The sequence below is a fragment of the Haliotis rufescens genome, unplaced genomic scaffold, assembly GCF_023055435.1.
Source record: "Haliotis rufescens isolate VD_foot unplaced genomic scaffold, xgHalRufe1.0.p SCAF_1, whole genome shotgun sequence".
Lineage (NCBI taxonomy): Eukaryota > Metazoa > Mollusca > Gastropoda > Lepetellida > Haliotidae > Haliotis > Haliotis rufescens.
The window spans coordinates 36743747-36757879 of NW_025963779.1; the positions used below are offsets into that span (position 1 = coordinate 36743747).

Sequence of the window (14133 nt, forward strand, 5' to 3'; positions counted from 1 at the left end):
GAAAGCTCCCTTCTGATTGGTCAATCCATTGGACGGTCAAAGTTTGGCGCAAGGTCATTCTGATGTGACCCGTAATGGGATGTCCTCAGATCTTTGTTTAGCGGTAGCGAGAACAAAGATCTGATTTTAACGAGATTGGACTTAGATTCCAATTTATTGATCGTTTACTTAATGATTCGATGAAATTTTGATGTGTAAAAAAACTGATTACCGTATTCGATGTAATAAGCGCCCCGCTCTAATAAGCGCCCACGGCGATATTTGCTAATATATTGGCTAGTGAACAATCCCAATTGGCACCCCTTCCGATTGACCAATGTACACAAGACTTATAAGCACTCGTGTGTTATATGCACCCTTGATTATGGGCAATTAAATTCTGGAAAAATGTATCTGTCATACATAAACATTTCAGGCTGTCAGCATAAACCACGAAATTTATCTTTCAACTCTGTTTTTTTCACCAAAATAATATTCTAATAAGAGCCCCCTATTTCTAATTTTGAGAGCGCCTATTGCGTCGAATACAGTACTCAATGTTCTTATAGACTTGAAAGTGCTTAAATTTAACACTGTTCAATGAGAAGTACCGGTACTTACAAGTAGCACTTACCATTTCTCAAACAAACTGCTTAAAAAGTGCTGGAATTCAATGAACAGTGTGGAGCATTCAGTGACTAGTTTGCTCAACTAAGAAAATACGGAACTATAAACTGTTGAAATGATTATTCTGAAGTAAAAAGAGTTTCATATGAAATTTCAGGAGACTTGTTAGCCTATTTTGGAATGAACATTAAGACAGGTTTTTGTCTTTGAAGAGAGCTTGAGTTTGGACCTTAAATATCTATATGAACCCTGTTTCTGCAGGGGGTGTATTCTAGTAGAGGCAATGGTTCCGAGTGAACCCTGTTTCTGCAGGGGGTATATTCTTGGACCTTAACTATCTATATGAACCCTGTTTCTGCATGACGTATATTCTAGGAGAGGCTATGGTCCAGAATGAACCCTGTTTCTGCATGGGGTATATTCTAGGAGAGCCTATGGTCCGGAGTGAACCCTGTTCCTGCATGAGGATATTCTACGAGAGGCTATGATTCCAAGTAACCAGATACCAAGCAATGATGTGACCTCTGCTTGCTGGGGTATCAGTCATCTTAAACACTGATACCAAGCAACTCCAACACTGTCAAATAAGATGTGCACAGTATTGTACATAACATATGTCAATAGTTGCATAAATGTCCAGACATGGCATATGAAATGATGAAAATGTTAGTCTAACATTGAACAGACTTTTATTCCATCAGAAGGGTTCAATCTTCCCATGTTAACACATTTTCAATGAACAAATGACACAAACGATGAAGGAAATAACTTTAATGAAGTCCATCCATATCTTCCATTCACTTCATGCAAAATAGCTATCACAAAATCACTCAATGTTGGCCTTCTAACGACTATATAGTTCCCTCAGAGCCATTTGGCAGCTTTAGGTAATATTCTGCCTTTAATAGATCCCCTTAGCAGTCTCTCATAAGGAGCAAGAGAGTGCCTCCCTTTAAGGAATCGTCTCCAGAGTATGTGAATACCATTATCCGAATGCAGCCTCTGGTGGATGCCATGTTTGTTGATGCGCTTCCATGCACTTGGGTTATAGAGTGGCTTGACCTTCCTCCCTCTCACAGACTGGACACACACACTGGCCCACTGACACTGACCAGGGGCTGGACACTCATTGTTCAGGGTTGACACACCAGTGGTTAAGAGAGTCCGAGAAGACAACTGCTGTGTCTGTGAGAAGCACTTTGTGGTTGGTTGGGCAAAAATTGCAGATGACAAACGTGATAACAATCTGAAACAAACACAGAATACCATCCTCAATTATTCAGCGTGACATATCTCTTGACTATATTTTGATATATACTATGAACCCATGTGCCTCCATCATGTCCATAGCTTCGTTTTGGGGCTGGTTTGAATAACATGATACTAAAAATAAATGTCCAATCAATTTACAGAGTTCTTCTAATGATAAAAACAAGCAGCAATAACTTATATTTTGTGCCTTCACAAATAAACCAGAAAGTCTTGCAGCTTAAAAATCCTTCCCCCCCCCACATTTTAGTCCTCAGGAAACATCTGTTACAGCTAAAATATTGTTTATAACAGTCTTGTGATTTGTTTAAATACATAGAGGATATTTCATGTGTCAAGTAAAATATCTTACTTCTCTCATCATGTGACGGGGATGAAGGGGGATATTTTTACGAGTGACATGGCCACGAGTGAAAATATCTCCTTTTCCCCCCATCACAGGATCTGAAGATGAGAGAAACATGATATTTCACAAGACATATGGAATAACCTATCTAGTATATACTTTTTGTGTAGGTGTCCACTGGAAAATTAAATTATTTCATTAAAAATGTAAACGCACAGGGATGGCTCACCACCCCTTGTGTTTATGACTTAAAAAGTAGTTTTGTGTTTGCAAAATCTTAAACAACATTAACAAAAGTATAAAAAAATATTATAGGTCACAAAAATTCTTTATCATACATTTAAACATGATTATATACAAAATCAACTTTAAGTAACAAAAATTATTCTTCAAAACTAGGAGACCGCTGTTGGAAGCGAAAGAATACACGCTGGTCAAGTAACAAAAATGGTGCTTTGCGAAACGAACAGTCTCGATTGACGAGTTATGCAGAAATTTACAGTTTATAACAAAAGAGGGGATTGGGGGATGAAAAATTGACAAGTCCAAATTTACTACCATGGTACCCGACCCACATTACCTGACCCAACCCGGGTGACCTGCTGTAGGTCTCAAGAGTTGGGTACAAAATGTCTGATTGGTAACTGTTTCACTGAAGCCCTAGCAAAAACAATTAAGATGCACATATAAAACTATCTGATCATGCATACAAATGCATGAAGTTGACAGAAGCTTTCAGACCTGTCAGGGCCTCATCAAGACAATGGGGGATATTTGACTTTAAAATGGAGGAAATTTGCCTCCTAATAGTGATGATAAAATAATTTACAACTTTTAATTTTTTAAGAAAACAAAGTATTTAAAAAACAATACATACTAAATTACTTGTGCATACAAATGGCTTAATTTCTGTGTGAATGTCATCGTATCCAAATTGCATAGATTGATGCTTATGATATCAATCACTGGATTATCTGGTCCAGACTCGATTATTTACAGACCACTGTCCTATGGCTGGAATATTGCTGAGTGTGGCGTTAAACAATAAACAAGCAAGCACTTTAATTCAAAGATCATCTCAGATATTGAAAACGAATGATCAGTAGCTTGACCAGCTGACCAGAGAGAGAGAGAGAGAGAGAGAGAGAGAGAGAGAGAGAGAGGGAGAGAGAGTTGGTTGGTTGGTTGTTTAACACCGCACTCAGCAATATTCCACATATTATATGATGGCGGTCTGTAAATAATCGAGTCTGGACCAGACAATCCTGTGATTAATATCATGAGCATCGACCCACCCAATTGGGATCGATGACATGCATCAACCAAGTCAGTGAGCCTGACCACCCGATCCCATTAGTCGCCTTTTATGAGAGAGAGAGAGAGAGAGAGAGAGAGAGAGAGAGAGCCAGAGCAGTAATCAGCAACCAGCTGGTAATCTAAAATATAAAGTGCATTTGGTAAAGTGAATGTCAACAATATTATCTCAATAAACATGACTTAATGACAATAATCTTCAAATTTACTTTCCAAAAACTATTGCCCTAAAGGGGGGTAACTCTAAAATACATCTAAGGTGTGACATGCTCTGTATCATAAATTGACACAGCCAATTTAATATCAAAAGAGATACGAAATCAACAGTTTATGCGTCATACAAACACGTTGGAAAGATGATACTGATAAAATTGCATGTTATACCGAATATACATACCTCCACATGTTTCCACCCTAGACGTTCCCAATCAGATTACAACTTCCTCTGAGTGCGCGAACTATTTTCCGCGTACTAATTTTGTCAAATGATTTTTACTATGGAAGATTCTATGACAAATATTGCAACACAAAACTAACTCAAATCATTACTAGTTTAGGTACCTATACTACACGAAAGAGTCAATCGTTTGTGTAATAAAATAAGACCTTAGTTAGCGAACTATTTGCAGGAAGTGGAATGACAAAAATTGGAAGTAGTTATAAGGATAAACATGGAGATGCCGTAAACAACTTTGACAGCGGTGTATGTATGTTTCATTTTAATCAAATTTAGAAACAGTTAGATTATTTTTATTCAACGTTGCTGTTGGTAATGGTGTGGCAGATGTAGTTCTTGAGAGCAAATATTTACCAAGGAGTCTATGTATCTGCAAGCCAGGAGGCCTAGCCTATCTAGACTAATTAATCTGGGATATGGGCCTAATTGGATCTATGCAATAATTATATCGTCGGAGCATATTTTTTCGGACGGCCATGGTTATCGCGATGACTAGCGCTATAACGGGGGGTGTAGCACCACAAAGACATTGTAAATAATCAGAAGATCGGTTGTTTTTAAGGGAAAGTTGTGTAATAAGTGAATGAATTTTTTACAGCTGTTCATGTGATTAGAGAGACAAACGAATGTTTCTTAAAGGGGCACTGATCTAACGGACTGGTTGTTGCCTTTGTTATTGTTTTTCCCCCGTGAGTACCCGGATGATACGCAACGCAACTGAGCGTGACCAGAGACTGGGGTACCGTCTACAAGGACAGCTAAATAAACTCGGAGGCTGGAGGCAATATTTGTTTTACGCATTTTCGAACACTGATTGGTTAACTGTGATCTATAAAGATTTCGACAAAGGGCGCATGTTAATTCATTTCTTCAGCCTAAACAAACAGACAAAAAGAACAAGGTAGCTCATCGGATGTCGTCATTTGGAAATACCCCAGATGGTTATAGTTTAATACTAAAAACAGTATCCATGCAGTGAAAGCATTTTCGGATTTCCGATTGCGTCGATAATACGATTACTACTCCCTTGTTGTCATCCACGTTTTCTCGTATAACCCTACACTTGTGTATTTGTCGTCATTCACTTGATGCTCAGTTAATGAATTTATTACAGGTACAATTAGTGGTAGCACCACTTATATTACCTGACAAAGGTTCCCATTTGGCATTCATTGTGTCTGGGGTAATTATTCAATCGAAATCCAGGTTTGAAGTGAGGTGAAATGTGTGTTATGTAATATGCACATGGCAGCCCAGCAAGAGATGAATGATCAGTTGATTTACTTTTTTTGTAAATCAGCGGATCGTTCGTAGTCATCAAAGGATTAACAGAAAATACATTGATTGATTAATCACTGTTATCTTGCCCGGTGGATATGTCAAAATTGAGTGTTTACATGTCTAGGTTTACTAAAACTTTTTAACAAAGGGAATACATTCATATCATGGCGTGAAGTGCCGATGTAAAAACAACATACTTTGTTCAAAGGGTTTACCGATAATACGTTGATTAATTGCTCATTGTTATCTAACTCAATGGATTTTTTTAGGAACCGTGGACGTTATGAAAATAGTTGTCACATGGGCTTTCTCAGCCGACCTTTGAGACTTGACACCTATGTGAAACACCTGAAACAATCTAAGTGATCAGTTGAGAAACGAACACAGGTTATAATATCCCGAAACGATACATATATATTTTAAAATATTTGATTCTTACAGAGACACGTAACATCGAATACATTTCCTTGTACAGCTGCAGACATTTGGGATATTGTTCCTTTGTGTGGATATTCACGATACATTCCTTGAACAAGGAAGCTGCCTAAAATTATACACATAAATTTGGTAGGTTGTAATTATGATATTCGCATTTTGTTTTCCTTCATTTGAAACGATTCGTTCTTGTTTCTCTACGTCTTGGTTGGGAAATTCTTCGATGAGTGATAAACGTTGTTTTCACAAGTCTTTTCCTTTGTATATTACAGTCAATTTGTAAAATGTGATTCTCTCAGGCAATTTATAAAATGTGTAAATATTTCAGTCATTTTGACTGAAAAATCTGTCCATTTCTTTAACAGATTGACCAAAATTGATTAAGACGATCAATAGGGCCTAAAAACATCACAATAGATTATCATGTAGGATTAGAAGCCAAACAATATAGAAATGTACTTTTCATCGTAACATTTTCAGTCTCTTGGTGATGATATTAAACATACAAATGTTTGGAATTCGTTGTCATAATAATACAGATTGACATATTTTTCAGTCAATTTGTAAAATAACTGAATATTTAGGCGTTTAATAAATTTCCTAAGTGAAAATTTTGCACATTTTGACTGTAAAAATATAAATAAATAAATAAAATAAGCAATGCTCAGGAGAAATATTTACTTTGTATTGCAAGTTAAAATAGTGTAAACGAAAATCGCACAATTACCAAGCAAGTGACTTATCAAAACTTCGTCACCATTACCGATGCTACCCACAAAGATACCTACATTTCCTTATTATTTCCAAAACTGTATTTCATTTTGTTGATCAATGTGACCATACGCCCTTATACTATCAATAAAAGTGACAAATGCGCTTACGAATTGCGCAGCACAGGTTGCGAACTAGTCTAGGTTTCTGTTCTATCATCCGGGTACTCACGGGAAGAAACAATAACAAAGGCAACACCCATTCCCGGGGAATTGCTTTAGATCAGTGCCCCTTTAAGACAAGCATATAATCAAACTCTATACAGGAAAAACGTCGATCCCAGGACTCCACTCAATCACTGGCACAGAATCATAGGGACAGTGAGAGTACATTCTACCCAAATGACCACACAGTTGGCTTAACAAGACATTGTAACTAAAAGCTCCAAAGTAGGCAAATAAGATGCTATTGTAATTTGTAATGATTAGTAAGAAAGTAATGATAAGTATGAAAGACTTACCAGTTTTGTCAACTATAGCAACCAACACATTCCAATCTGTACAGTGAGTAAAACTATGTCAGATAGAGTGTAGGTAAATTATTCCTTTGAGCCTATGAAGGAACTATGACAGATGTTGGAACATAAGGGACTAATGCAAAATAATTCTCTGAGAAAGAATGATGCTGTTGCTGTAACACAGGATGCATGGTCCTCTTATTCCTGCCTTCCAGTACAACCATCCTCGATTATCCAGTGCTTGATATATCTCTCCATTCTACTATACCCTGGACCCATTGGTTACCACAGCTTCATAGTGAGCTTGACACTTTGTGAGAGATGAGACAGTGAACAGGGTGAAGTCACTTCTGAAACAATGCTACAGACACAATGGACATGATGGAGGCAATTTGGTCTAGGGTTTTTATCATAATTATTTACTGATATTGCATCCTCCAGTATACATATTTCCTGAAATGTATATATGAGATTTTGATTTTAATAAATTAAAAAGAATCCTATTATCTAATCATGCTAATGTCAAAGTAAGCCCTATCTCTTTATGAAGATGATAATAAAATTATGACATTAGTATTATGAAAAGGTACCTTTGGCTTTCATTCTTATTATCCATCACTGAAGTCCCCTGCCCTGAAGTAAGCAAGCAAACATGGCTCAAGCATATCGGTATAGGCATGATTAGGTGGAATTGTGTACTGTATCAGAATCAGCTTGATTGGCGTGACCGTTGTCTGACACTCAACTGCTCAAATGAGGCATGATGACTGACCTGGAGGGCAGTGCCAAAGTAGCCCTGGCAGCAGAAAATCTACTTATTGTCCTCACCTTCGTTAGCCTTGTTTAGTCCTATGGACTTCCTGCAATAGGCAGCTTGTTGACACAGAGAAGCTTACTCTGTGAACCCCGTGAAACAGTTTGGAGGTTGGTCCACAAATGTGATAAGAGGTTTATGTTCCTCTTTGTTTGCATTATTTCTTGTCATACAACATAATTTAAAAAGAAGTTTTAACTCATGTTTTGGCATTTTTAAAATTATCTTTGTGCCAAGTATATTTTTGCCACACCAATAGAGGTAGACACCATTGATCCTTGAGCTAGCACGCAGATTGTTGCAGCCAGTGTTTTTTTTGTAAAATGGGGTAGTGGCCATGTCTGTGTCTGTTGAACTGCATATTACCACCTGTAGACTGTCAGTCCAAGCATTGAGATAATACACATGACAAACATTTAATATCTGTAGCCAGGAGCTTAATCATTGTCTGTGTAACACTCAATAATCTACAATAATACAGTGTTTAAAAATGAATATGTTTGAAGCAATGGACTTAGCTTATCTATGAGCTGTGTGGAACTGGAATGCTTTTTTATGTTTCATCATGTTTATATGGGTAACAAACAATAATTAACTTCCACATTCCTGGGGGAAGCTCTTAGAATTCCCTAGCACTAATACATACAGAAGCATTGTTTCTGATCATTTAGACCCTTTAATCTTGAACTCAGCCTTTTTGTATACATTGAGAGAGTTTGACTGCATGATGGTTCATGAGTATCCTCGCTACAAACCCATCCTGGTGAACAAAATGAAGAAATGCACATACAAACTATTGTAGTATCGACTTGATCTGTGTCTAATTTGATAGTGGCAGTCTACAGCAACTATGTATTTACCTTAGTATCTATTTGACACATCTAAATAATCACCTTTCAATAATCGGCTAACTGATCAATGATGACCAACACATGTTACCACCACAGAGTCATTTACAACTTCGGAAGTCTCTCCTGTCATGTTTATCGTGTCTGCCATTTTGACATCTTGGATGTAAATGTATTACGACACGCTGTCATTGTGACTGACTTACTGAGGTTGATCTAAACACCCCTTTCTCACCCAATGCTGATATTATTTGAATACTGAAAGAATGACCTGATTCAATGATGCTACAGTAACTATGAAGAAGTCTATCTTTAACCAGGGGTGCATGTACATGATCATGATGATGTGGGATGGGTGTCACCATGTGGCTGATCATGTTTGCGATCTGTTAGCAACGTCAACTGTGGCTCACTTTGTCTTGGCACTCTGGGAATAAGTTTATCAACATGGAAGTCATTGTTGAACCTAATATGGCAGGTATAATAATTATAGCAAATATATAAGGATTTACATAACCAGGATTTATTCCAAAATAAGTTCCCTTGGCAGGTCAACTGGGAAGAAATTGATATTTTGGTTGAAATTGGGATTGGCTTAAAGTTCTTATTTGCTACTTTTCAGAGGTATTTTAACAGCTTTGTAACATTGATTTTGATACAGTAATGTAAAAATAGGCCTCTTCCTCTTTTTTGATCCTGTTATCTGTGGAAAATAAGTCACCTTGGAGAAGACTATAAATAAGCTATAACTATATTTATATGAAATAGCATCTTTATAATTCCCTATTAGGAATTTTTGCCGACAAGAACTGATGACTTTGGGCAAGTCTAGATAAATTCCTTCATAAGTAATCATGGTAATAAAAAAAGTTATTTCTCTTGAATAATGTTTATCAAGTACCGGTAATAATAATCCCATACTTAACATGCTAAAGTATATGTTGATCCCATCCTGATCAATGCGTGTGTTTGAGGTTGACTAAGCTTATAACATGTATAAGATTAAATCCTGTGTGCAGTCATTGGTCATGTTCACCTTGCCCAGCCCAGATATTACTAAGCATGCTAAGAGCAGCGGTCCTCGTGAGTTTTGATTTTTAAGCAGGTTGAGATATACCTGTGAAATGATGAATCTGTCCCAATTATATCTATCATATTTGTCATATACTGAACTTTTATCTCGACTTTACTGAGTCATGAAGAGTGAAGAAGAGCAGTGATAGATCGCCATGATCATAGATTTATCTAGACCTGCTCAGAGACCGATATTCGGCCCGAAGTCTGCAGCAAATGTCATTTATTATTCCCAATTTGGAACTAAACATTTCCCACTTCTATGTACGATATATATAACTAATAAATATTTTTATGGCTTTGTAGAAGTAACCTGTATTCACTTATAACAAAGAAATAGGAATAGGTTTCTTATTAGGGCTGAGATGATTCCAAATTTACTATCTGGGTACCCGACCTCCTATTACCCGACCCTACCGGGGTACCCTCTGTAGGTCTCAAGAGTTGGGTACAAAATGTCAGATTTGGGACTTTGTTTTACTGCAGCCCTGGTAAAAACTGTTTAGGTACACATATAACATGTATAAAGTGATCTGATCATGCATGAATGAAGCCTTATCTTTACTCAATGATATACAAGTCAAAAGGAATGTGTGCATCATCAGAAAGAAATGGGAACATAAGCGACTTGTATTGTAACCACTGAGCTATGGATACTCTTTGTCATGAAACAATCTATCATGTGACTACTCAGGACCATCCTGACCCTAGCGCCTGAGTTACCCACTCCAGCCCTATTTGTGATATATTATTACTTTAAATGCAATTTTAAAATACCTCTGAAAGATTAACTTTAAAAAATTCCCAATTTTGAAGAAAATAATGATTTTTCCCAATTTGCCTGCCAGGAGCACTTAGTTCAGTCTCCCAGATAAGCCCCTGATGAGAGCTGATTTTGAGTCAAGCCAGTTACTTTGTACATGTTGTATAGGTTCCTCTAAATCAATATGGCAGTGTGGTTATCCAGTGGTCAGTGTTTCGTTTGTCACACCACTGACCGAGGTGGTGTCTGACACATGCTTGGAGATGTCCATGAGTTTACTTCTCTGTGATCATGCTGGACTATTGCTGGACTATTGCTGGACTATTGCTGGACTATTGGTCGAAGCAGAGTGTAGCCATACCCACACACCTACTTTATCATAATTCATTAACTGGTGTTAATACTTATTATTTAAGACCCAGGAGAATATTATGTAATATCAACTCACTGACTATTATTTTCATAATCAGGTGTTGCTTGTTATTGCTTAGAACCCTGGAGAATATTATGGAGGACTTGTGTTTTGTTGCAGAGGCTGCTGTCCCGTGTACCAGATGGAGAGAGTGGACTGACACAGTGAGACCCGCCTCTCTATCACCATGACAGGAGGGGGTGGTTGCTGCTGCCGGAGGCCCAACAAGATTTCTCCAGCCCCGGGAACAGAATCTGAATACCAGCTTGTGGAAATCAGACCCAAACGACATTTAAGAATCAGGCACATCAATCATGTTCCCAGAGATGAAAAATTTCAAAATGAAATGGACACCTATTTAATGTACAGACGTCAGGGGTATCCATCCAGCCTTGTGACCAGTGGTCCTCTAACGGCACCTAAGAGGAGGGTTGTCTCCGATAGGCCAGGTGGGCCGCATAGCGACATCCTGCCTAATACAATGAATACTACTGAAACAGCTATCACTGCCAGTAGTTTGTCACCAATACAAAATGGAATTTCAGGGATGCTGTCCAAAGAGTCAACATTCTCGTGCAGTTCCCCTTTAAATCAGAATGCTGTAAGATCTGCTTCAAGTGTCATGGTTGCTGTGGACAAGAAGCAACCCTATCAGGGAGTCAATCATCATCCATTATCTGAAGAGGTGACAAAGCCAGACACTCTAGACATACCTGCTGTGGAAAATGAGCAAAAATCCAAAGACGTCAAGGACAAAACCACCAGCAATGATTGTGTGCTGTTCTTCATACATGGTGTAGGGGGGTCCAGCGATATATGGATGCCTCAGCTGGAGTATTTTGCTAATGAGGGCTACGAGATCATTGCTCCTGACCTCATTGGTCATGGGTTCAGTTCCACTCCAAACAATGCAAGGGCGTATCACTTTGATGAAATCATGGCCGACATGGAAGAAATGTTTGATAAATACTGCAAGAGGAAGAATATTGTTATTGGTCATTCATATGGGTGAGAGAAACATGTATGCCTTTTGTTATAATGTTTTAAATCTACAAACGGTGGTAATGAATACCCGATATGTTGGTATTTCAGCTGATTTTAAACTTTTTCTGTCACACTGTTATTTAAGATATTGTGACTGTGGTCTAGTGGTAGAGCGTAAGGTCCAGGGTTCAATACCCGTCCGCATCATACCAAAAGACGTTAAAAGATTGTACCAATTGTTACCCTGCCTGGTGCTTGTCTAAGTGAAGATAACCTTATCATGTTTATGCTTCTGCAATAAACATAGGATAAATGCTTGTCTAAGTGAAGATAACCTTATCATGTTTATGCTTCTGCAATAAACATGATAAATGCTTGTCTAAGTGAAGATAACCTTATCATGTTTATGCTTCTGCAATAAACATAGGATAAATGCTTGTCTAAGTGAAGATAACCTTATCATGTTTATGCTTCTGCAATAAACATAGGATAAATGCTTGTCTAAGTGAAGATAACCTTATCATGTTTATGCTTCTGCAATAAACATGATAAATGTTTGTCTAAGTGAAGATAACCTTATCATGTTTATGCTTCTGCAATAAACATGATAAATGCTTGTCTAAGTGAAGATAACCTTATCATGTTTATGCTTCTGCAATAAAGATATGATAAATGCTTGTCTTAGAGAAGATAACCTTATCATGTTTATGCTTCTGCAATAAACATAGGATAAATGCTTATCTTAGTGAAGATAACCTTATCATGTTTATGCTTCTGCAATAAACATAGGATAAATGCTTGTCTTAGTGAAGATAACCTTATCATGTTTATGCTTCTGCAATAAACATAGGATAAATGCTTGTCTTAGTGAAGATAACCTTATCATGTTTATGCTTCTGCAATAAACATAGGATAAATGCTTGTCTAAGTGAAGATAACCTTATCATGTTTATGCTTCTGCAATAAACATAGGATAAATGATTGTCTTAGTGGAGATAACCTTATCATGTTTATGCTTCTGCAAAAAAATATATGATAAATGCTTGTCTAAGTGAAGATAACCTTATCATGTTTATGCTTCTGCAATAAACATAGGATAAATGCTTATCTTAGTGGAGATAACCTTATCATGTTTATGCTTCTGCAATAAAGATATGATAAATGCTTGTCTTAGTGAAGATAACCTTATCACGTTTATGTTTGCAATAAAGATATGATAAATGCTTGTCTTAGTGAAGATAACCTTATCATGTTTATGCTTCTGCAATAAACATACGATAAATGCTTGTCTTAGTGAAGATAACCTTATCATGTTTATGCTTCTATTTTTGCAACGATATGTTCATGATGTGTTCCAACTCTGTTTAATATACTTGCCATGTTTACAGACAACACAGTTATTTTTGTTGCAGATGTTCGTTTGCAGCTGTACTTGGTCGGAAACGGTCGCGCCGTGTGGCCAAGCTTGTGCTGATCAGTGGCGGGGGGCCCACCCCTCTCAACCCCCAGCCCGGCATCTTCTCCCTCCCTGTGTGTATGCTGTGCTGTGTCAGACCATGTGTAGAGTGCACCTTTAAAAAGTAAGTCAGGTTACCATGGTTACCATGTGTATGCAAGACATTTTACTTTTGGAACTTCATCTTTCCATTATCATTGATGATGTACTCCGACTCTCTAGCCCTGTAGGTGTTGGTAGTAGACCCCTGGTGCTCATCCTTTGCCGTACCCAGACGTACTTACATGCCATCATGAGATAGTTTGAATATTGCTGATTGCAGTGTTAAACAACATCCATTCACTTCACTGATAGTGAAAGATCGTAACACAGCTAGTTACAACCCAAGTTGTTGTTTTTTCAGATCGAGACTGTGCCATTTCTACTATCCCCTCACAACCCAACCAGATGTCCTAGCCACATGTACAAATCATTCGGTCATTTCTCCTTACTTACCAATTACTTTGCAACAATAGAATTCCACAACTCATGGACAGTATTTACATACCTTATCACTTCTGATTACTAGAGTTATTCCCCTTTATCTGATCTTGACCTACCAGATGTGCGAGGGAGATGTGTGAAAAATTTATCCAAATTAGAGAGCATCAATTACATAATGAATTGATCTTTTGTTCCTTAATTTTAGTCTTAATTAAGTTTGGAATAAACAGATTTTAGTTTATGAATAGTAAATTAGGGACTGTGAAGTTTGTTTAGACAGGTTCCATATGCCTGTATGTTTTTTTAAGGTTGACAAATATTTACTTTACCTTTCTCACAGTATCCCTGTAACATTTACTGAGT

At 37.5% G+C, this 14133-nt stretch overlaps 2 protein-coding genes across 3 annotated transcripts in view; one reads left to right on the top strand and one right to left on the bottom strand.

Moving 5' to 3' along the window:
* Positions 1-14133, top strand: part of LOC124135779 — a 34959-nt gene that overhangs the window by 14704 nt on the left and 6122 nt on the right. The window contains exons 9-10 of the mRNA XM_046501329.2: positions 11008-11855; positions 13244-13411. Coding sequence (XP_046357285.2) covers positions 11008-11855; positions 13244-13411 — 1016 coding nt within the window. The remainder of the gene's footprint in view (positions 1-11007; positions 11856-13243; positions 13412-14133) is intronic.
* On the bottom strand, positions 1362-7587 carry LOC124135698. 2 transcript variants are annotated; one of them, XM_046501170.2, is made up of 2 exons: positions 7527-7587; positions 1362-1852 (listed from the first exon to the last, which is right to left on the bottom strand). In XM_046501170.2, the coding sequence occupies exons 1-2, from the start codon at positions 7550-7552 to the stop codon at positions 1471-1473; spliced, it is 408 nt and encodes a 135-aa protein (XP_046357126.2). In that variant the 5' UTR covers positions 7553-7587; the 3' UTR covers positions 1362-1470. The 2 variants fall into 2 exon arrangements, with proteins under 2 accessions (XP_046357126.2, XP_046357127.2); XM_046501171.2 differs by lacking the exon at positions 7527-7587 and adding an exon at positions 3933-4004.